Source organism: Dasypus novemcinctus, chromosome 9, assembly GCF_030445035.2.
Source record: "Dasypus novemcinctus isolate mDasNov1 chromosome 9, mDasNov1.1.hap2, whole genome shotgun sequence".
Taxonomy (NCBI): domain Eukaryota; kingdom Metazoa; phylum Chordata; class Mammalia; order Cingulata; family Dasypodidae; genus Dasypus; species Dasypus novemcinctus.
Window position 1 is genome coordinate 98,107,223 of NC_080681.1, and position 25,559 is coordinate 98,132,781.

The 25,559-nt window shown below is 43.3% G+C and overlaps 1 protein-coding gene across 1 annotated transcript in view; it reads left to right on the forward strand.

The window, feature by feature from the left end:
- The first annotated feature begins 549 nt into the window (after positions 1–549).
- Positions 550–25,559, forward strand: part of OSCP1 (organic solute carrier partner 1) — a 47,852-nt gene continuing 22,842 nt past the window's right edge. The window contains exons 1-2 of the mRNA XM_058303868.1: positions 550–1,119; positions 10,289–10,443. Of these exons, the coding sequence (XP_058159851.1) occupies positions 1,008–1,119; positions 10,289–10,443 (267 nt within the window). The 5' untranslated portion in view covers positions 550–1,007. The remainder of the gene's footprint in view (positions 1,120–10,288; positions 10,444–25,559) is intronic.

Consider the following 25,559-nt stretch of genomic DNA (forward strand, 5'->3'; position numbering starts at 1 on the left):
CCACCCCACGCGAAAAAAGCATAGCCCACCCAGGAGTGGCACAGCAGGATGATGCAACCAAAAAAAGGCAGGTTTCACATAAGAATGCAAGCGGACACAAAAGAACACACAGCAAATGGACACAGCAGACAACCCTGAGGGGAAGGGGAGAGAAATAATACTTTAAAAAAAAAAAAAAAGGATGGAGAAACTTGGGAGAGCCCCTTACTCAGAGAAGGGGGCAGACATGAATAGGCCTGGTTTACGTCACATAGGAAACCACGTGGGGCCTCACTTTAAGTAGCTTTTAAGAAAGAACTGCAAAAAAAATTAGGGAGTTTGGGTGCTTCCCCAATCTAAAAGAAAAGTCCATTACCATTTTAGAGTGCTTCTGTTGTACTGTCTATGATCACATTAAACCTTCAGAGCAAAAAATAAATAAACCCTCTCAGCAACACTGTGAGATGGGTATTATCTCCACTTTAACATGAGGAAACTAGGAGATAGCAGAGTCGTGAACTCGTCCTGTTTCTATTCTAAGGATGTTTTGCTTGGGGTTTCCTCTCTTAGGAGCCGGTGATGCAGCAAGCTCAGCGCGGGGTGGGAGCGTCGTGTGAACAGGGCGGGGCCGAGTCGCCCTGCTCGTCCCCTTCCTACCCGCCCGAGCCCCAAGCTCCATGCTGGCTGGCTACGGTGGGACTGGCAGGTTCTGCCCGCCAAAGCCTCCCAGCAGACCCTGGCCGAGCAGAGAGAGGATTAAGAAACCGAAATCCAGCGCTCTCCAATTGAGGGCCAACGTCTCTCCCGCGTCTGCCTCGGGCCAATCCGCCGTGGATAGTCTCGATCATTCAGCCCAATAAGCATCCGCTCTCGGGGCACCTCCCACCAAACGACTTTCTGATTGGTTCTTTTTTCTTCTGAGCGGCGTTGCCGTAGAAACCAGGCTGAGAGGACGCGGCGGCCGTGCCTGCAGGCCACTGGCTGCCAGGCCCGGGGGCGCTCCACCAGCTCGCCTTACTTCCAGCACCATGTCGGTGCGGACGCTTCCGCTGCTCTTTTTGAACCTGGGCGGGGAGATGCTTTACATTCTGGACCAACGGCTGCGGGCCCAGAACATCCCCGGAGACAAGGCCCGCAAAGGTGAGAGGCGTCCGATCCGCACAGCCAAGCCAACACCCCTCACCCAGCCTCCTCTTTGCCTCCGCCGCACCCACACCCCGCACCCAGCCTCCTTACTCCCTCCCCCGCACCCAGCCTCCTTACCGCGTCCCCGGCACCCACACCCTGCACCCAGCCTTCTCATTGCCGCCCCAACACCCACAACCACACCGCCACTTTACAGCCTGACCAATACCGCTAAACACTACATCTTATAGCCAGGGACCTTTCTCACAACGCCACAACCCCCATCCAATCAAAGTCCCTCAGGAGTCAAATTCCCTCAAAAGATCCTTTCACAGCAGACTCCTGTTGGTTGTAATTAGGGTACCTCCCCATTTCCACTTCCCCTGAAATGAGAGAGGTGATTTCACAATGTCTCTTGACAACCAGTGCCTTCCAAATGTAGCAGCCCCTGCTGCCCACTGCTTTGCAGCATACCCATTGCTAGTCCAAGCATCTTCTTCATCCCAAAGGAGCAGGTTTTGACTCTCCATCCCTCTATGTAGCATCCACCCCATAAGCTGGACACCAGTCTTGCTTATATCAGAAATTATTTCTAGAAACATGGGATTCTGAAGTAATATAGATAAATAAGAAAACATGAGAATGCCTAAATCTTAACACTCACAAGTGTTGGAGGAGAATGCAATTGTGGAAAAAATTATATGAGAGTATCGAAAATGGAAAATCTGACTCCTATGTTCACCACATTTAATCTCCAGAGAAATTACCTCCTAGCCACTCTGCCACCCTTTTCCAATCCTTCCTTTCTTCCTTCCTCCCATCTTGGTCCAACAACTGCTTTCACCAAGCTTCCTGGGATCAAAATAGAGGAGGAAAAGTTGATATAAAGGCAACTGTGACCACTGATTAAAACATTTATTCTCTCCAATAGTCTTTGTATGCTCAATTGATGTTAAACATACATATTCAGATATTAGGTGTTGTGTTGGTGTGACTAAGTTGAGTCCATGCATATGAAGATAAAAAGAACTCCCACTATAACATACTCCTTCCATTCATTCTGCATACTGCTGCCAGTGAACTTTCTAAAATGTGAATCTGTCCATACTGCCCCCCTGCTTAAAACCCTTCATCAGCTTTCCACTCCTGTCTGGATCAAGGCAAAGCCCCTGCTCATGACATTTTAGGACCCTTCTTTCTTTTTTCCTTTTTCTATTTTTAAATAAAATGTTATTGAAGTATACTATTCATACATAAACAATAAGTGTATAGTAAAAATGGTGAACTTGTACCACAAACTTGCATATCATCATACAATGCTTCCATATATCACCGCACCACCAACACCTTGCGTTGTTGTGAAACAGTTGTTACAAACTGTGAAAGAGCATCATCAAAATATTGCTACTAACTATAGCCTGTATCTCATTTGGTGTATTTCCCCCCCAACCCACCCAATTATTAACACTCTGTATTAATATTATATATTTGTTATATAATACAGGAGAAAATATTCTCATATTTGTCCCATTAACCATAGTCCATTATCCACCACCGGATTTCCTGTTATACTGTCACATGCTTTGTACAATTCAGAACCCTTCTTGATTTGATCTCTGGCCACCTCTGCAGACCCATCTTCCACCACTTTCTGCCTCCTACTTTGTATTCTGATAATACTGAACTGCTTGTAGGTCCCCAGTTAAACTATGTTCATTTATGTTTCATTGCTAGCTCCCACCATTTTTCCCTGTCAATCCTGCAGTATTCATCTTAAGGATCATCTCAATCAGAAGGCCTCCCCAAATGGGGAAAGTGGCCTGCCTGTGCTCCCATAGCACTCTGTGCATGCCTCTTTCTACCTTATCACATAGCTTTACAGAAATCATCTGTGTATATATCTGTTTCCCCAATTTGATTGTTTTATTCATTTTTGTATTCCATCACCTAATATAGTACCTAAATCTGTTCTCAGTAAATGTTTGTAGAACTGATGGTCTAATTTGGCTGATTCATATGACATTGCCGTAGCTCCAAGATGGTTCTGTTTTTCCTACCTGATTTCGTTCTGGCTAATGGCACCAGTGAGCTGGCAGACTAGGGTTTCCAGTCTGGTAATCTGTATCTTGGAAGTCAGTGTGGATTAGCAGTTAAGAGAATGCACTCTGAAGTCATACAGATCTGGGTCCCAATTCCAGCTTGCCATCTAACTAGTTGTCTGACCTTGGGATATACCTTCTATAAGCCTGTTTCTTTCTCCATAAAAACGGGATAATAATATATACCTTAAAGTGAAGTTATAAGGATTGAATGAAATAATGTATGTAATATGTTTTATACCTGAAGAGTAGATGTTATCTTCAAGAGGCAGTCTGGACAAGGCCCTATGATTACTAAGGGACCAGCTCCCTTTGTCCTTAGAAACTTTAGGCCTTCTTCTGGTTTAACTGGATACAAATTTAGGATTTTCAGCCTTTTTTTTTAGTAACTCACATTCACACACTCATTCCACAGTTTTTGGTTGAGTATCAGTCACTATGTGAGATGCCGGTAGAACCTGATCAGCTTTTCTCATTATTCACTGGAGGCAGGGCTTTTGATGAGCTAGCCCAGTAGCTAGATCTAAACGTAGGGGAGATATCTTCCTAATGACAACAACGAACATTTATTAAGCACCTACTATGTGCCGAGGACTCCTCTAAACGCCTTAATCCCCACGCCTACCCTACTACTAGTAACATGTAGGTAACATTACTATCCCCGTTTTACAGATAGGGAAACTATGGTTAATTTGCCCATGGTTACATAGCTGGTAAGAGGAGGAGCAAAGGATTTGAACCCAGGCAGTCAGGCTCCAGAACTCGTACTCTTAACCAGTAGGCTCTTAACCACTGCACTATACTGCCTTACCTGGGGGACTGTATCAGAATCTTTGGGTGTGTGGGGGTTGGTAAGTCATAAGGACTGGGAAGGGTTTGGAAAAAAAATCCACTATACCCACTGATTTTATAAAACAAATGACCAAAAGTAGTTGGCTGATGGGGATTTGTGGAAGATAAGAGTGAGAACGCATGGTGGAGATCATAGAATTCAAAAAGTTGAGAAACACTCGTCTGTTCCACCGTTCAGAGTTGGTATGACTGCAGGAACAGGAGCCACTCTGACAAATACCTATACACAGAGGCATGTAAAACAGCAGACATGGTAAACCTTTACTTTGTTGAAGCTTAGAATGGAGAGCACATTTCTTCTAGATGTTTTCATTATCTTACACAACTAATTGGCCGCCTGGAGGCCACCCTATTCCCACAAGGCAGATGTTGCAGTTTTCCCCTCCAGCATATCTATTTAGCATTCAACAGAAAGGAAGTCCTTTCACTATGGAGCAACTGTTGAGTGTTGCATATTGAATGCTGTCCCACATTTTAAGCAATAGCAAGAATAAAAGCTGCCTTTTCCTCACTCCCATCACCCTACAACTATTCCTAAACAAGACCCTATTATATTTCGTTTTATGTTCTCATTTTACAGGAGGGAAAAGTGAGGCAGAGGGTCATTGGGTGATTTTTCCAAAGCGTACAAACCGCAGTTCGGTTCTGAGCAACCAAACTGCCATCAGGTTGTTTTTCTTTTTCTGGCTTCAGTTTAATGGCTATTTCTGGATAGCCTTGGGCCTGACTCCCACTCAAAATATAACTAAAGTAGAATAGTCACAAACAAGTTATCTGGAGACATAAGAGAAAAACGAGCCTCAATTTTACCTCTGCCTGGATGGATCCTCAGGAGAAACAGGAGGGGAGCACACAGCCCTGCAGAGACCTCTGCTGGAGCCGAGTGTCATTGCCTGTGGGAGTGTACTCAGAACCCCCCGGGAATGCAGTCACCAGCTCCTTTTTGTCAACAGCAAGGAATTCACTATCACTCAGCGAAAATGAGCCCCTTGTAGCACCACTGTTCCCAAACACACCTTGAAGAGGGTCAAAATGAAAACGCCACCTCTCTGAATTCCCGCATGCCTGCCTACTAAGTAAATGCCACAGAAAGAAGACGCAGACAGTATGCCAAAGAAACCAGTATCTGCTTTAGGAACTTCAGATTCTTGGTGCTGTTTCCCAAATATTTTCTCTCCAAAACCTGTGGCTCTTGTGAGAGAAGGATGGTGAATTTTCTTAGATCTGACCTCGCCAATGGAAATCGTCAGCTGCCAGTTAGGGCACAGCCCTGGGCGTGCTTTCAGAATGGACTCTTACCAACTGTTGTTGTATACTAAAGGCAGTGCCAATTGTGTATTGAAGGTATATATATGCTTGCGAACCTCAGAAATCATCTCCGAAACAATTTAGTGGCAAATGCTTCCAAAAGAGACCATTAATTACAAAATGTCTTTTGAACGTGGATGTGTCTAGAACTCTTGTTTATCTACAACTGGTTCTTCTAGATTGAAATCTCTTAAAAATTGGAAGAAGAGAAAAAAAATTCAAAACTCATCCTTTGTGGGTGGTGTCCAATATACTTCATTAGAGAAAATGGAACTGCAGGAGTAGCCAGCTAAGTGCTTGGTGTGTCTTAACCACTTCATCCCCTCAACCACTCTATGGTGCTATTAATGACCCCATTTTACAAATAAAGTACTGAGACTTCAAAGAGGTTTCACAAGTTGCTCAAAGATATTCAACTGAATAAATAGAAAGCCAGGTCCCTACCCATAAAATGACTGATTCTCCCAGATTTCTCTAGACGAGTGCATTTTTCCTTATTTGGGCTGCTGTTAGCATCCTTCTGATTGCCTTTGTCCTCAGGAGCTTTCTTTACACAGTTCCATTGTTACTCCTCTGTTTTTGCATGGAAATCACACATCTTTAAAAAGGCAGAAACAAATATTGACATTTTTCCTTTTAATTCACATTTCAGATTTTCTAATGGGAGCAGTTCCATCTATACTCTTGAAAAAGAAATCTTACATGAATAAAAAATCAGGTTGTGCAAAAAGATGGTTGGTTTTCTCAACCCATTCTTTGAATTTTTCTTCCTCATGAAGGTTAGTGTTTTTTAAAGCCCTCTTTTGAATAATGTGTATTCTCACAGCACTAGAGAGCGTGACTTCTTTAGCCTTTCAAGATGGACCCCAGCATAGCTAGCCCTCCTGAGTTTCCTCTCCTCCTAAGCCACATACTATAAAATATAGCCTCCCTAGGGATTTTTTGGAGTTTGTTGTTCACCTGGCATCCTTTTAAAAGTTTCAAGTGGAAGGCAGAGTGTTCACATTGAACTTTAAATGCAAACATGAAAAATAAGGCTTCATAGACCGGATTATTGGAATTGGTATTTTTTAAAGCCTCCTTGAAAATAACATTCTTGCTTCATGAACTGGTGTTTTCTTTTTATATGCTTCATGTAGATGAATGGACAGAGGTGGACAGAAAACGAGGTATGCTATCTCTTGGCTGCATGTGTTTGGTCTGCATCCACAGGTTCACTCAGTCCTTTATAGTGGGACATAAAGTGGGACTGCTCTAGATATTTCAAAGTCAGAAAATAGGCATGAATTTCTCTTTGGCTGAGATTTTGGTTGTACATTTGAATCTTTGGCTTAAAAGAAATAAGTGCAGCATATAATATGAAAACTAAGCAAACTTTGGCAAAGGGACCACACTGCACCTAAAAGATCATATTTCTTTTATCATTTCCAAGCTTTGCAGGAACCCCTGGGCAATAGTTACAATTTCCGGGTAGGTTGTCCTAATTGGAAGTCCTTAAAACAACTTTGTTATACTGTCATATAACCAAAGAAATATGCTTTAACACTAGTGACCTTTCTTGAGCCAGTCTCCTTAGCACATAGAGATATCTATTGAGCAACAGAGAAAAACAGAAGCATGTGGCTGCATGGCTGCCAGGACCGTGGGCAGAAGGCATGAGATCATGCATGCAGTATGACCTTATCATGCCAAATCTTGAAGTTTCCCCTTCACCTACATATCAAGTGATTTTGCCTAGAAACTAGCAGCAAAATGGAAAAAGTTGCCGACTCCTCAGAACAAAACCTTAGCCTTTCTCAGCCTTTAAATGTCACAGGTTTCTTCCATCATTTGGGTGCAGTGTATGCATGCCATCAGGCATCCTTATCAATATGCTCTCACCACACCAAGTGTGCTGGGGAGACAACATGTGATATTTAAGAGCATAGGCATTAGGACCAAACAGACTTCATTCTAATTCAAGTCCTCTACCAACCTTGTGACCTTGGACCTCAACCTCTGTACAACTCAGTTTCCTCCTCTATAGAAAGAGGGTATTAATTCAGAGTTGTCTTGGAGTTTAAATGAAATAACAAATGTAACATTCGGAGCCCAGTGCCTGTAAAGACTCAAAACATGGTAACTATCCAGGATAGCCCAGCTTCTCTCTCTTAGCCTTGGCTCCAAAATGCACAGTCCCATAAACAGGTTAATTTAGAGCAGAAGTAATTGGTAAACACTCTATCACTTTCATCAGGGTAATTATTTCATCAGGCCAGGCTCAAAGAAAAGCCCAATTGAAGTGCTTCATACACTTTGATTATATTTCCCAACCATCTTTTCACATTTCTCTTAAGCAATTTTTGGCCTACCTCTTGACTCATGGCAGAATTTCAGGCATGAAGTGTGATTTTTTGAAGGCTTTTCAAAATGCACTTGAATCACTGGAATTTATTTTAACTTAAGCATTTAGAAATAATGAGGAGAAACCGACCTCCTCATCTGAACCTAAAACTAGAAGCCTGATTATGTTGAGGACTCAGCTACCAACCTTTTGCTGCAGTCCTTGAAAAATCACTTACCTCCCCTGTGTTGGTCTTTTCCTGATGGAATTTGGTTCCCTATACATTCCTGCCTCATGAAAATTATGCAGAGTTCAGTTGAGAACTAAAAACTAACACCAAGACAGATTAATGGGTCTGGTTAAAACTGTGACATTTCCCAGGATTAACTTGAACAGATGTGGCTGCTTCTCTAGGGCAAAGATAACATCTTCCTCTTTGTAACTGTGGTGCTTTTTCTTAGTGTCTGATGTATAGTAGGCCTGCCTCAGTCAAGTGCTAGGTAAAGTAAATTGTGAGGTGAAAACATGTTAATCTTTGCCCCCAAATTCTTTCCAAAGAATTCAATGGGAGGTGGGAGCCCAGGGGGCCAGGACCCATCAGTAAATCGGCATTTCCTCTTTGGGAGCATTTGTGTGCATTGCTCTCCCCCAGGGGCTGGTCCTGTTGTACTCTTTCCCCACCAGGTGAACTTCCTGCATGTCCTTGTCCAAAGAGCCATGACAGCATGTAGCTTATTCACTTCCCAGGGGAAGGGCTTCACTTTGCTTTTTATTTTGCCAGAGTGGCTAACAATCACCTGGGGATACTTTCTTTCAGAACTGATTTATTTGAAACTAAGGTATTTTCCTAGGTACTGCTCAGGGCTCAAAGACCCTAGAGAAAAGACTTCGCACCCAGGTGACCCGTAGCTATTTGTAAGCATTAACCTAATTGGAGCTGACAGTGAAACTTGCTCTTGAATCCTTTCTCTTTGGCACTTCACGCTGGCCTACATAAAAAAAATCTATGGAAAATTCTTCATATTCTCTCCTTGGAGGCCTTATGTGTGGCTTTTCAATGGTACCCATTTTCTTTCAAATTCTGCAGGTTATTGCAGACCCTCACTTGTTTAAGTTGAAGGAAAAAGGATGTGCATGAGGCAAACCCAGAAGAGTTCACGTGTCTCCAAGCTGTCCACATTGGGGAAACGTTAATGCATATTAAGGGCAAGCTATGATGGGTTGAAATTGTTAGATGTGAAAGATACCCTGTGCTGATAATGGATTTGGGTCTTCAACACTAATAGGATGGAGACTAGATTAAAACCCACAAGCCAAGTGTAAATTCAACACTTCTGTAAGGAGTTACATAGTTCTTTTATGTCAGTATGGGAAAAAATCCCCCCCACCCCTCCCCTTCTCCTTCTCCCTCTCCCTCTTCATGGCCCTTCCATTTAAGATTTAAGTACAGCCTACCCTCAGCTCCCTCTCCACCCATAAAATGCTTTGGGGTGCTTTAAAATGCAGGCCTTAGCCCTCAGGGTACTTCTCCCAATTACCTACAGGTAGAGAGAGTACCTGGAAAGACAACCTCCCTGTCCTCTACCTTGCCTTCGCTCTCTAAGATACCTGGCCATGGCCAGTCACCTGGAGTGTCCTTTGTGTAGACAAAGAGGAAGAGGAATTTACATCTTTCCATAATAATCAACCATGTTTAATAATGATTTTGTAAAATTATTTTAAATAACCCAGTTTTCTTTCAGATTTTAATTACTATCACCCTTAGGCCAGAATATATCTGGCTGAATTAGGAATAATCTATGTTCAACCATACTTGTTCCTATTTCTTATACCAGAACGTTTGCCTAGCCCTTACCTAATGATGCTTATTTGAGTAGCACAAAATACTGGAATGAACTCAGACCTAGAATTATAGATACACCCCTTAGGACCTCCTGTTCTCTGACCAGATAGAGAGCTTCCATTTGTACAATATATGAGACACACCACTGCAGTTTTATAGGCCAAATGTAAACATTAAGTCCTACAATAATGCTAATCTAAAGTACACACCTTGTAGAAACATTGAAGTATTTTCAGCCCTAAGCATTGGACAGACTTGTCTACTTTCATAAAAAGGAATCTTTTTTTTTTTTTAATTTTTTTATTTTTTATTGACTTTGTAATAATATTACATTAAAAATATATATGTGAGGTCCCATTCAACCCCACCCCCCCCACCCCCCCCTCTCCCCCCCCCAACAACACTCGTTCCCATCATCATGACACAGAAAGGAATCTTTTTTGAAGAAAGATTTTCCCTATCATTAAGTAAAATAATGTAAGTAAAGTGGTGTTTAACTTTGGAAGCACAACACATTTTACATTGTCATCATTTATGTTTGCCCTAAGATGGCCTCATAAGGCACTTTTGGACTCCGGCTTCCTACCAAGCCACTTATGTGGTTTCTCCCCAGGGAGCAGATCTCACCAAGCACCTCAGCATCTCAATTCTGTATATGCCCAGGTCCTCCATTCATAGAGGGGGCTGCTCACAGAATTCATGTCTGAATCAAGCTTTCTCCAGCACCTTGTTCAGATGTATTCTCCCTCATCTTTACAGTTATGAATGACATCATCTCAACCATGTTCAACAGAAAGTTTATGGAGGAATTGTTCAAACCCCAAGAGCTCTACTCCAAGAAGGCCCTGAGGACTATCTACGACCGCCTGGCTCATGCCTCCATCATGAGACTGAACCAGGCCAGCATGGATAAGGTGAGCAGACAGCTGCCTCTGACCTCTCAGTTGCATTTCTTGCACTTCTTTGGATGATCATAGACTGGGATCAAACGAGATGATATTTGCAGTGGTACCTTGCAAAAAATAGGCACTTGTAAATGTCTGTTGTTGCTGTGGAGTTCCAGAGTTGGGGAGGACTTCAGAAGTCATCGACCCAGACCCCCGTGGTATTTATGTCATTCTGCCTGCCCACAAAAGGACTGGTTTTCATGCCCGTATTTGTGTACATGGGGATTGCATGCTTCAACTCTATCCAAGTGCTCAACATGAAAAACTAATTCTCCTTCATTCATCACAAATTTCAGATCTGCAGTGAGGAATAGTTTGACAGGAAATCAGACATTTTTGAAGCAAATTCAAACCACTCAGTCTTTATAAAATGTTTATCACATGAACATAATCTATTTCTTAGGAAGCAAATTATTGAGACACTCTGGTTTTTAAAATAAAAATTCCAAATAAATAAAAGGGGTGGAAATAGACAAATATTCTGTGCAGAATTCCAAATAATTCACATAAATACCCCCACCCTCAAGGAGGTACAGGAGAACTCCCTGCTCTGTAAGTCTGGGTTGTGCCTAGTGACTTCCTTTCAAAGAGTACAATATGGAAACTAGGGAGAAGAGAGTAACTTTACAATGGAGAACTTTGACAAACACTGTCATAGCCAGGTGATCAAGGTCAACATCAAGAGCAGTAAGTCATGTGGATAGTATGTATCCTGAAATGATTTAGTGGAAAGAGCACTTTACCTCTGTGATCTTCCTCCCAAAAACCTATAACCCCAGGACTTATGGGAAGATGACAGACTACAAAAACACAAGACTATCTTCTCTCCCAGAAAAATAGCTAGAGGACAGGTAGAAACAGCCTGGAAAAAAATCTTCTAGGGTTTAAGACACCAGGAGACCTTCTGGACACCGCCCAGAAGGAAGGGGGGCAAAGGAAAATAATCCCTACAGCAAAACCGTGAGTTAAAAGCCATGGCTGTGAGATTTCTGGGAAGATGGCAGACTAGAAAGACAAGGACTCTCTTCTTCTCAAGAAAAATAGTTAAGAGGGCAGCCTGAAACGACCTAGGAAAAGATCTTCTAGGGTTTAAGACACCAGGTAAAGACTGAACACCACCCAGAACAGAGAGGGACAAATGAGGGGAATCGTGATAGCAAAACTGTAAGTTGAAACCAGGGGCTTCTACTACTAGCACCCTCACACTCACCCTAAAGACACTTTAGAATTCTCGGGCCTCTGAACTGACTACAGACAAAGGGAGCTCCAGGGATCCACCACCCCATGAAAGGGGAGAGAGGGACACAGCTTAAGGCTGACTCAGCTTCCAACCCACAAATTCAGTCTGCTGTGTCCCACTAAACCTTCCAGGGCAGGTAGGGCCACACCATTATTTACCTTGAGATCCTGTAAGGGACTAAAGAAATCCGACCCTCCCAATCTCATTCTCTACTAATGAGGACAAATTTTTTATTTTTTTTTTAAGATTTATTTTATTTATTTCTCTCCCCTTCCCCCCACCCTGCCCCACCTCAGTTGTCTGTTCTCTGTGTCCATTTGCTGCGTGTTCTTCTTTTTGTCTGCTTCTGTTGTTGTCAGCGGCACAAGAATCTATGTTTCTTTTTGTTGCATCATCTTGCTGTGTCAACTCTCCATGTGTGCGGCACCATTCCTGGGCAGGCTGCACTTTCTTTCACGCTGGATGGCTCTCTTTACAGGGTATACTCCTTGCGCGTGGGGCTCCCCTACACAGGGGGCACCCCTGCGTGGCACGGCACTCCTTGCATGCATCAACACTGCGCGTAGGCCAGCTCCACACAGGTCAAGGATGCCCGGGGTTTGAACCACAGACCTCCCATGTGGTAGACGGACGCCCTATCCACTGGGCCAAGTCCTCTTCCCTTGGGGACAGATTTTTGAGGACACAGAGATGAATGGAATTATTTCCTACCTGTGAAAAGGGAGGGGGCTGCTGGAGAAGGCTGGAAAACTGTTTCTGAGAAACTTTGAATTACAAGGCTCTTAGACTCCAGGTAGGAACCTCTATCACATTGATTCAGTCTGTGTTGCAGCAAGAACACTTCGATCAGGAATTGAACTGAGAGCTGTCAAAGAGCGCCATCTGCTGGCCTACCAAGGTAATGCATGAGAGAAATTTTAAAATAAGGTACAGAGGCTTTCCTGGCCTTTATAGCCTCCCTCCCCAAGGCCCTAGGAAGCAGGTCTGCAACCCATTACTGGGCCCAGAGTCCAGTTTTGAGCAACTAACAGGGACAATCCTAAAGACCCAGGTTGAACCAAGAAGCAAAGAACAACAGTAACACACAGCCTCCCACCACTAAATCCCCATGAAAGAGAGAAGCTGAGCATCTGAGTAAACCCACCATCCTAATCAGATGCCTAGACATCAGCAAAAAATTATGAGCCATACTAAGGAAATGGATGACATGGCCCCCCCCCCAAAAAAAGGAATATATCAAAGCCCCAGAAGAGACAGAGGATTTAAGACAACTAATTTAACAAGATGCACACAAATTTCCAAAATCAAATTGATGGGTTGAAAGACAATATGGCTAAAGAGATAAATGACATCAAGAAGATACTGAGAGAGCACAAAGAACAATTTGAAAACCTGAATAGAAAAGTAACAGCTCTTGGGAAGGAAAGACACAATAGGTGAGATAAAAAACACATTAGAGGGAAGCAGATTTGGGATAGCAGATAGAGGGATAGAGCATCTGCCTACCACATGGGAGGTCCAGGGTTCAAACCCAGGGCCTCCTGATCCATGTGGTGAGCTGGCCCACACGCAGTGCTGATGCGCGCAAGGAGTGCCCTGCCACGTAGGGGTCTCCCCCACATAGGGGAGCCCCACATGCAAGGAGAGCTGCCCCACATGAAATAAGTGCAGCCTGCCCAGGAGTGGTGCCACACACAGGGAGAGATGATGCAGCAAGATGATGCAACAAAAAGAGACACAGATTCCCAGTGCCGCTGATAAGGATAGAAACGGTCACAGAAGAACACACAGCAAATGGACACAGAGAGCAGACAACTGGAGGGGAGGGGAGGGGAAGGGGAGAGAAATAAATAAAAAATAATCTTTAAAATAATAATAAATAAATAAATTAGAGTCATACAACAGCAGACTCAGATAGAAGAAAGAAAAAGTGATAACAAAGACAGAACAGCTGAAATCAAAGAGAGAAAGTAACAGAAATAAGAATGGAAAAAATTGGTCAGGGGTTCAGGGAGTTGAATGACACAAAATGCAACAACATACGTGTTATGTGAGTTTCAGAAGAAGAGAAGGAAAAGGGGCAGAAAGAGTGTTTGAGGAAATAATAGCTAAAAATTTCCCAACTCTCACAAAAGAAAGAAATCTACATGTCCAAGTAGCCCACTGTACACAAATCAGAATACATCCAAATAGACCTACTCTAAGACACATTCTACTCAGAATGTCAGATGTCAAAGATAAAGAGAAAATTCTGAGAGCAGCAAAGGAGAAGCAAACCATCACATACAAGGGACGCCCAGTAAGACTTAATGCAGATTTTTCATCAGAAACCATGGAGGCGAAAAGAAAGTGGTATGATACAACTAGGAGAGTAAAAGAGAAAAGCTGCCAGCTGAGAATTCTGTATCCAGCAAAAATGTCCTTCACATAAGAAGCTGAGTATACAATATTCACAAACAGAAATAAAAAAAGAACCCACCTTTGCAGGAAAGTTTAAAGGAAGCCTTAGAGCCTGAAAGAAGACAGGATAGAGAGGCTTGGAGGAAAATACAGAAGAAAGAATAGCAGAAAAGGTAACCAAAATAGTAAAAAGACAGATGAAAATATGTTAGATTATATGAAAACCAAAGAATAAAATGGTGAAAGTAAATAATGATTTATAGTAATATCATTGAATGTGAATAGATTTATTAGTAACTCCCCAATCAAAATCTATCGGCTGACAGAATGGATAAAAACACAAGAGCGGGAAGCAGATGTGGCTCATGCAATTGGGCTCCTGTCTACCATATGGGAGGTCCAGGGTTCGATTCCTGGGGCCTCTTGGTGAAGGCAAACTAGCCCATGCGGAGGGTGGGCCGGCGCAGAGTGTTGGCCTTTGCAGGAGTGCTGCCCTACGCAGGGGTGCTGGCCCGTACAGAGTGCTGACCCATGTGGAGAGCTGGCGAGCAAGATGATGCAACAAAAAGAGACACAGAGAAGAGACAATGAGAGAGACAGCAGACCAGGGAGTGAGGTGGTGCAAGAGATTGAATGCCTTGCTCCCACTCCAGGAGGTCCCAGGATCAGTTCCCAGTGCCACCTAAAGAGAAGACAGACACAGAAGAATGCGTGGCACAGGGGTGTCCCCACGTAGGGGAACCCCACGTGCATGGAGTGCGCCCCATAAGGAGAGCCGCCCAGTGCGAAAGAAAGTGCAGCCTGCCCAGGAATGGTGCCACACACGCGGAGAGCTGACATCAACAAGATGACGCAACAGAAAGAAACACAGATTCCTGTGCCCCTGACAACAACAGAAGCAGACAAAAGAACATGCAGCAAATAGACACAGAGAACAGACAATGGGCTGGGGGGGGGGGTGGGGAAGGGAGAGAAATAAATAAATAAGTCTTTTAAAAAAAAAGAATGCATGGCAAATGGACTCAGAGAGCAGAAAGCGAGCACAAAAAACAATGGGATGGGGGGGATAAATAAATAAATCTTTTTTAAAAAAACAAAACATACATGAGCCATCCATATGCTGCTAACAAGAGACCCACCTTAGACCCAGTGATACAAACCGGCTGAAAGTGAAAGATTGGGAAAAGATACTCAATGCAAATAGTAACCTATTAATATTGGACAAAATAGACTTTAAATGCAAAAAAGTTATAAGAGATACAGAAGACTATTATATATTAATAAAAGGGACAATCCACCAGGAAGATTTAACTGTAATAAATATCTATGCACCTAACCAGGATCCCCCAAAATACATGAGACAAACTCTGGCAAAACTGAAGGAAGAAATAGGCATCTCTAGAATAATTGTAGACTTCTACATACCACTCAAATATCAGATAGAACAAGACAGAAGATCAACAAGGAAACAGAGAACTTGAACAATATGATAAATGAGTTAGACCTAACAGACATATACAGAATGTTGCATACAAACTCAGCAAGTTATACATTCTTCTCAAGTGCCCATGGATCTTTCTCCAAAATAGACCACATGTTAGGGCCCATGGAGCTCTCAATAAATATAAAAAGATCAAATTTATACAAAGCATCTTTTCAGATCATAATGGAATGAAATTGGAAATCAAGAATAGAAAAAAGGTAAATTCACAAATGTGTGGAGGCTAAACAACACACTCCTATATAATTAGTGGGTCAAAGAAGAAGTGCATATGAAATCAGTAAATATATTGAGACACATGAAAACTAGAACACAGCTTTTCAAAACTTCTGGGATACAGCAAAGGCAGTCTTGACAGGGAAATTTATAGCCCTAAATACCCATATTAAAAAAGAAGAAAGGGAAGCGGGCTTGGCCCAGTGGATAGAGCATCCGTCTACCACATGGGAGGTCCGCAGTTCAAACCCCGGGCCTCCTTGACCCATGTGGAGCTGGCCCATGCACAGTGCTGATGCGTGCAAGGAGTGCCATGCCACGCCAGGGTGTCCCCCGCATAGGGGACCCCCACGCGCAAGGAGTGCGCCCCATAAGGAGAGCCACCCAGCGTGAAAGGAAGTGCAGCCTGCCCAGGAGTGGTGCCACACACACAGAGAGTTGGCGCAGCAAGATGATGCAACAAAAAGAAACACAGATTCCTGTGCTGCTGACAACAACAGAAGCAGACAAAAAGAAGAACATGCAGCAAATGGACACAGAGAACAGACAACTGGGGCAGGGGTTGGGGAAGGGGAGAGAAATAAATAAATCTTAAAAAAAAAAAAAAGAGCTAACTCAGATTTAACTGAACAACTAGAGAAACTAGAAAAAGAACAGCAAACCAATCCCAGAGCAAGCAGTAGAAAAGAAATAAAGATTAGAACAGAGGGAAGCGGACTTGACCCAGTGATTAGGGTGTCCGTCTACCACATTGGAGGTCCGCAGTTCAAACCCCAGGCCTCCTTGACCCATATGGAGCTGGCCCATGCGCAGTGCTGATGTGTGCAGGGAGTGCTGTGCCACGCAGGGGTGTCCCATGTAGGGGAGCCCCACACGCAGGGAGTGCGCCCCGTAAGGAGAGCCACCCAGCACAAAAGAAAATGCAGCCTGCCTAAGAATGGCGCCGCCCACATGGAGAGATGACACAACAAGATGACGCAGCAAAGAGAAACACAGATTCCCATGCCGCTAACAAAACAGAAGCGGACAAAGAAGACACAGTGAATGGACACAGAGAACAGACAATCGGGGTGGGGGGAAGGGGAGAGAAATAAATAAATCTTAAAAAAAAATACAACAGAAATAAATTACATTGAGCACAAAAAAAAAACAATAGAGAAAATCAGCAAAATCAAAAACTGGTTCTTTGACTTTTTTTTTTTTAATTTTTTTTTCTTCTTTATTTTCTTTTAAATGTTACATTAAAAAAATATGAGGTCCCCATATACCCCCCACCCCACCAACGCCACCCCTCCCACATCAACAACCTCTTCCATCATTGCAGCACATCCAATGCACCTGGTGAATACATTCTGGAGCACTGCTGCGCCACATGCACAGTGGTCCACACTGTAGTCCACACTCTCCCCCAGTCCACCCAGTGGGCCACAACAGGACACACAATGTCCAGCATCCTTCCCTGCAGCACCACCTAGGACAACTCCAACTCCTGAAAATACCCCCACACCATATCTCTTCTTCCCTCTCCCGACCATCAGCAGCCACCGTGGCCACCCTCTCCACATCACTACTACAATTTCTTCCCTTATTGATCACAGTAGTTCCCCAGCAGAACACCAGTAAGTCCACTCTAATCCATACGCTATTCCTCCATCTTGTGGACCCAGGATGGCTATGTCCAGTCCCCCTTTACATCAAGAGAGGGTTTAGATTCCACATGGATGATGGATGCAATTCTCCTGCTTGCAGCTGTAGGCACTCTTGGCTCCCTGGTGTGGTGGTTGACCCTCTTCACCTCCCTGTCAGCTGGCCAGGTTAAGTCCAAGAAACCAGATGGTAGGAGCCACAAGTCTGCTGAGGCCCAGGACCTGGCCGTTACAGGTCTCCTGAGTATACACCAACCCAAACGCCAACCACAGGTCAGGTAAAAGTAACAGAAGAGGCATGTGTAGAAAGGTTACATCTGAGTCCACCTCCATCACACCCAGGAACACAAACTCCAAAGTTGGGCCAACTGACATGGCCCTGAACTCCAGAGCCATCTGCCTTGACCATAGAACCTGTGGATCACTGCTGCCCTCAGAAGAACCAGCACCTGGGTTTCCATCTACCTTGGCTGTCTCTCGTACCCTGTTGAGAAATGCATAAGCATCACCACCTGATGACCTCCCAACTCTTTTTTGGAGACTCTTAGCCATATAAACTCACTTGTCCTTTCCATTTCCCCCTTTTTATCCAAAGTCAAAAAGCAGTTTTTAACACCTGATATTACATGTAGGCTGAGATATTCTGCCAGTTTGAGTTGACCTCTTTGTTCATGGTCTTTTTGTAGTTACATCCTCAGCTGGTTCTTGATAGTAATCCCTCGATGACAGGGAGGCTCATCCCTGGGAGTCATGTCCCACACTGGGGGTAAGGCAATGCATCTATATGCTGAGTTTGGCTTAGAGAGTGGCCACGTTTGAGCAACATGGAGGCTCTCAGGAGGTAACTCTTAGGCCCCCCACAGCTATAGGCCTAGTTCATATTTCAGGCACACAGGCTCATAATCAGAGCCACCAGTATCAAGGGCTCATCTTTGAACCATCCATCTTTATTGGTCTTTGCCATTGCACTTGGGGGATTGTTGTTGTTCCATTGGGGAATGTGATAGAGCTCCCCTGGTCAGGAAGTCAGCACTCTCTCATCTATCATTTCCAACTGAAACCACTATAAATATATCCAAACCTTTCTATGTATCCTGTATACATGCCCTGGAGAACTCCTTCCCAACCGTGTGCCCCCCACTAATGATACCCCACACAAGTGCTCCTCCCCTGCCTTAGTTGAACCTCTCTGTAGTCCAAAACTACTTCAAAAAGGAAAAAGCTGATTCTTTGAGAAGATCAATAAAATTGACAAGCCCCTACCTAAAAAAATATACTTTTTATTACAGAAGGTGTATATGTTACAAAACAATCGTGCATAATGTGCAAAATTCCCATATAACACCCCTTTACCAACACCTTACATTACTGTGAAACTTTTGTTATAGAGTATGAGAGAACATCATCAGACTATTATCACTAACTATGGTCCGTATCATATATTTGGTATATTTTTCCATACTCCTCCTAGTATTAACACCGTGTGATAGTATTGTACATTACCTCTATTTGTTCTGTTAATGACAGACCACCTTCTACTACAGGGTTCACTGTGTTATATAGTCCCATGCCTTGCACAATCCAAGGTGTATACACTCAGTGGCTCTCACTTTCATCACAAAGTTGTGCAGTCATCACCCCAATAAATTTTTGAACGCTTTCCTTAGTTCAAAAGAAAAAATCCCATTCCCCCCATTATTGACCCTTAGTATTGATCTAGTACCTTCATTTTTTAAAACAAATCAATTTTATTGGTACTTATTAATAAAACACACAATTCATCCAAAGTGTACAGTCAGTGGTATCTGGTATAATAACATAGTTGTGCATTTATCACTTCAGTCATTATTAGAGCATTCTCATTATTTCAATAATATTAATAATAAAAACAGACAAACAAGAAAACTCTCTACTTTCAATCTCTCTGTTTCCCCTGCTGTACGTAGCTGCTGTTTCTGGCTATTCTTGCACAATTATTTATTCATTCATTTATTTATTTAGCAGTTTTATTGAGAAATATTCACATACCATACATCTATTCAGAGTGTATAATCAATGGCTTTTACTATAATCACAGTGCTTTGCATTCCTCACCACAAAACATTTTAAACCGTTTATTACTCCAAAAAGAAAAACTCCACACCCCTTAGCATGCCTTCCCTAGCCCTACATAACCACTAATCTAATTTCATCTTTATAAATTGATTTATATTTCCATTTTATGAAAATGGAATCATACAATATGTTACACAATATATTTACTTCATGGTAATGCAGTCGTACAGTATCTGTCCTTCCGTGTCTGGCTTGCTTTACTCAACATAATGTCCTCCAGGTTCATCCATGTTGTCATATGCTTTACAACTTCATTTCTTCTTACAGCTGCATAATATTTATTATATGAATATACCACAGTTTGTTTATCCGTTCGTTGGTTGGTGGACACCTGGGTTGCTTCCAACTTTTGGCAATCATGAGTAACACCACTATGAACATCAATGTGCAGATGTCTTTTTGTGTCACTGCTCTCAGTTCTTCTGGGTATATACCCAGAAGTGATATTGTAGGGTCACATGGTATATCTATATTCAACTTCTTTAGGAACTGCCAAACAGTCCTCCACAGTGGCTGTACCATTCTACATCCCCACTAGCAGTGAATAAGTGTTCTATCTCTCCACAACCTCTCAAACACTTGTAGTTCTCTTTTTAGTAGTGACCATTCTGATAGGTATAAAATGATATCTCATTATAGCTTTCATTTGCATTTCCCTAATCATTATTGATGTTGAACATTTTTTCATGTTTTTTTTCCATTTGTATTTCTTCTTTAGACAAATATCTATTCAAGTCTTTTGCTCATGTTTTAATCAGGTTGTCTTTTTATTATTAAATTGTACCATCTCTTTATATATCATGGGTATTAAACCCTTATTGAATATGTGATTTCCAAGTATTTTCTCCCATTAAGTTGGCTGCCTTTTCATCCTTTTGACAAAGTCCTGTGAGGTGCTAAAGTGTTTAATTTTGAGGAAGTCCCATTTATCTATTTTTTTCTTTTGTTGTCCATGATTTGGGTGTGAGATCCAAGAAACAATCACCTAACGATAGGTCTTTAAGATGTTTCCCTATATTTTCTTCTAGTAGTTTTATGGTCCTAGATTTTATATTTAGATCTTTGATCCATTTCAAATTGATTCTTATATAAGGAGTGGGATAGGGGTCCTCTTTCATCCTTTTGGTTATAGATACCCAGTTCTCCCAATACCATTTTTTGAAGAAACCATTTTGTCCCGTTAACATGGACTTGGTAGGTTTGTTTCTGACTCTAAATTCTACTCCTCTGATTGATATGTTTATCTTTATGCCAATACTATGCTGGTTTGTGTTTTTTTAAAAGATTTATTTATTTATTTATTTCTCTCCCCTTCCCCTCCCCCCCAGTTGTCTGCTCTCTGTGTCCAATTCACTGTGTGTTCTGTGTCCACTTTCATTCTTTTTTTTTAAGATTTATTTTTTATTTTTTCTCTCCCCTCTTCCCGCCCCCCCCCCCCAGTTGTCTGCTCTCTGTGTCCATTCGCTGTGTGTTCTTCTGTGACCGCTTCTATCCTTATCAGCGGCACCGGGAATCTGTGTCTCTTTTTGTTGTGTCATCTTGCTGCGTCAGCTCACTGTGTGTGTGGCGCCATTCCTGGGCAGGCTGCACTTTCTTTCACGCTGGGCGGCTCTCCTTACAGGGCGCACTCCTTGTGTGGGGGGCTCCCCTATGCAGGGGACACCCCTGCGTGGCACAGCACTCCTTGTGCACATCAGCACTGCACATGGGCCAGCTCCACATGGGTCAAGGAGGCCCGGGGTTTGAACCTTGGATCTCACATGTGGTAGGCGGACGCCCAATCCATTGGGCCAAGCCCGCTTTCCCCCACTTACATTCTTGTCAGCGGCACCGGGAATCTGTGTCTCTTTTTGTTGCGTCAGCTTTCCATCTGTGCGGTGCCACTCCTGGGCAGGCCGCACTTTTTTCACATGGGGTGGCTCTCCTTACAGGGCGCACTCCTTGCGTGTGGGGCTCCCCTACGTGGGGGACACCCCTGCGAGGCATGGCACTCCTTGCACACATCAGCACTACATGTGGGCCAGTGCACCACACGGGTCAGGAGGCCCTGAGTTTGAACCCTGGACCTTCTATATAGTAGGTGGACACTCTATCAGTTGAGCCACATCCACTTCCCTTTCCTGTCTTATTATTGATTTCCAGTTTCATTCCATTATGATCTGAGAAGGTGCTTTGTATAATTTCAATCTTTTTATATTTATTGAGAGCTGCATTGTGACCTAATATGTCATCTGTCCTGGAGAAAGATCCATGGGCACTCAAAAAGAATGTATAACCCACTGAGTTTGGATGCAACATTCTGTATACATCTGTAGGTCTATCTCATTTATCATATTGTTCAAGTTCTCTGTTTCCTTGCTGATCTTCTCTCTAGTTGTTCTATCTAATATGGTGTGAATGTTGAAGTCTCCAATGATTATTTTAGAGATGTCTGTTTCTCCCTTCAATTTTGCCAGAGTGTACCTCATGTATTTTGGAGAACCCTGGTTAGGTGCCTAGATATTTATTACAGTTAAATTTTCCTGGTGGATTTTCCCTCTTACTAACATTAATGGCTGTGGCAGTTTGATAATGGTTATGAATTCCAAAAATAGATTTTGGATTATGTTTGTAATCTGATCTGTACCTGGGCCTGATTGGGTTATGATTAGGGCTTTAATTGGGCCACGTCATTAGGACATTAAGTCCCTGCTCCTTGGTGGGTGGGGATTCACAGATAAAAGGCATGGCAAAGGACAGGGTTGGGACTTTCTGATGCTGGAGTTTTTTTTGTTTTGTTTTGTTTTGTTTTAAAGATTTATTTATTTATTTAATTTCCCCCCCTCCCCTGGTTGTCTGTTCTTGGTGTCTATTTGCTGCGTCTTGTTTCTTTGTCCACTTCTGTTGTCGTCAGCGGCACAGGAAGTGTGGGCGGCGCCATTCCTGGGCAGGCTGCTCTTTCTTTTCACGCTGGGCGGCTTTCCTCATGGGCGCACTCCTTGCGCGTGGGGCTCCCCCACGCGGGGGACACCCTTGCGCACTCCTTGCGCGCATCAGCACTGCGCATGGCCAGCTCCACACGGGTCGAGGAGGCCCGGGGTTTGAACCGCGGACCTCCCATATGGTAGACGGACGCCCTAACCACTGGGCCAAAGTCCGTTTCCCATGATGCTGGAGTTTTTATGTTGGAGTTTGATGCTGAAACTGGAGCCCCAGGGAAAGAGACAGAGCAGTTCGCCTCATAATCTACAGCTGACCTTGTGGAGAGAAGCAAAGCCTAGAGAGCCTCATAGTCTACAGCTGACCTTGTGGAAGAAACAGAGGAGCTGAGCCCAGAGGAACCCAGAAATCCTGAACCCTCGCACATGTCAGCAGCCATCTTGCTCCAACACGTGGAAATAGACTTTGGTGAGGGAAGTAACTTATGCTTTATGACCTGGTATCTGTAAGCTCCTACTCCAAATAAATACCCTTTATAATGCCCAGCAGATTTCTGGTATTTTGCATCAGCATCCCAGTGGCTAATACAATGGCCTGCTATATCTCTTATAACTTTTTTGCATTTAAAGTCTGTTTTGTTCAATATTCATATAACTACCCCTGCTCTTTTTTGGTTACTATTTGCATTGAGTATCTTTTTCCAACCTTTCACTTTCAGCCAGTTTCTATCCCTGGGTCTAAGGTGGGTCTCTTGTAAGCAGCGTATAGATGGCTTATGTGTTTTTATCCATTCTGTCAGCCGATAGATTTTGATTGGGGAGTTACTAATAAATCTATTCACATTCAATGATATTACTATAAATCATTATTTACTTTCACCATTTTATTCTTTGGTTTTCATATAATCTAACATATTTTCATCTGTCTTTTTACTATTTTGGTTACTTTTCTGCTATTCTTTCTTCTGTATTTTCCTCCAAGCCTCTCTATCCTGTCTTCTTTCAGGCTCTAAGGCTTCCTTTAAACTTTCCTGCAAAGGTGGGTTCTTTTTTATTTCTGTTTGTGAATATTGTATACTCAACTTCTTATGTGAAGGACATTTTTGCTGGATACAGAATTCTCAGCTGGTAGCTTTTCTCTTTTACTCTCCTAGTTGTATCATACCACTTTCTTTTCGCCTCCATGGTTTCTGATGAGAAATCTGCATTAAGTCTTACTGGGCGTCCCTTGTATGTGATGGTTTGCTTCTCCTTTGCTGCTCTCAGAATTTTCTCTTTATCTTTGACATCTGACATTCTGAGTAGAATGTGTCTTAGAGTAGGTCTATTTGGATGTATTCTGATTTGTGTACAGTGGGCTACTTGGACATGTAGATTTCTTTCTTTTGTGAGAGTTGGGAAATTTTTAGCTATTATTTCCTCAAACACTCTTTCTGCCCCTTTTCCTTCTCTTCTTCTGAAACTCACATAACACATATGTTGTTGCGTTTTGTGTCATTCAACTCCCTGAACCCTGATCAATTTTTTCCATTCTTATCTGTTACTTTCTCTCTTCGATTTCAGCTGTTCCATCTTTGTTATCACTTTTTCTTTCTTCTATCCGTTTGAGTCTGCTGTTGTATGACTCTAATGTATTTATTTATTTATTATTATTTTAAAGATTTATTTATTTATTTCTCCTCCCCCCCACCCCAGTTGTCTGTTCTCTGTGTCTATTTGCTGTGTCTTCTTCGTCCGCTTCTGTTGTTGTTTCTTTTTGCTGTGTCATCTTGTTGTGTCATTTTTCTGTGTGGATGGCACCATTCTTAGGCAGGCCGCACTTTCTTTCACACTGGGCGTCTCTCCTTACAGGGCGCACTCTTTGCGCATGGGGCTCCCCTATGCGGGGACACCTCTGCGTGGCAGGGCACTCCTTGCGCACATCAGCACTGCGCATGGGCCAGCTCCACATGGGTCAGGGAGGCTCGTGGTTTGAACCACGGGCCTCCCATGTGGTAGACAGATGCCCTAACCACGGGGCCAAGTCCACTTCCCTAAAGATTTATTTTTTATTTATTTCTCTCCCCTTCCCCTCCCCCCGCCCCCCCTCCAGTTGTCTGCTCTCTGTGTCCATTTGCTGTGTGTTCTTCTGTGACCATTTCTATCCTTGTCAGCGGCACTGGGAATCTGTGTCTCTTTTTGTTGCATCATCTTGCTGCGTCACCTCTCCCTGTGTGTGGCACCACTCCTGGGCAGGCTGCACTTATTTCACGCCAGGCAGCTCTCCTTGCGTGTGGGGCTCCCCTACGTAGGGGACACCCCTGCGTGGCACGGCACTCCTTGCACCCATCAGCATTGCGTGTGGGCCAGCTCACCACATGGATCAAGAGGCCCTGGGTTTGAACCCTGGACCTCCCATGTGGTAGGCAGATGCTCTATCCCTTGAGCCAAATCTGCTTCCCTCTAAATGTGTTTTTTATCTCACCTATTGTGTCTTTCCTTCCCAAGAGCTGTTACTTTTCTATTCAAGTTTTCAAATTGTTCTTTGTGCTCTCTCAGTATCTTCTTTTTTTTTTTTTAATGATAAACCCTTTATTTTTTTGTGAATTTCTTTTTTAAGATTTATTTATTTATTTCTCTCCTCTTCCCACCCCCACCCCCGTTGTCTGTTCTCTGTGTCTCTTGGCTGCATGTTCTTCTTTGTCCGCCTTTGCTGTTGTCAGCGGCACAGGAATCTGTTTTTCTTTTTGTTGCGTCATCTTGCTGTGTCAGTTCTCCATGTGTGCGGCGCCATTTTTAGGCAGGCTGCACTTTCTTTTGCACTGGCCGGCTCTCCTTAGGGGGCGCACTCCTTGCGCGTGGGGCTTCCCTACAGGGGGGACACCCCTGCGTGGCACGGCACTCCTTGCGCGCATCAGCACTGCACATGGGCCAGCTGCACACGGGTCAAGGAGGCCCCCAGGGTTTGAACCGCGGACCTCTCATGTGGTAGACGGACGCCCTAACCACTGGGCCAAGTCCACTTCCCTCTCAGTATCTTCTTGATGTCATTTATCTCTTTAGCCATA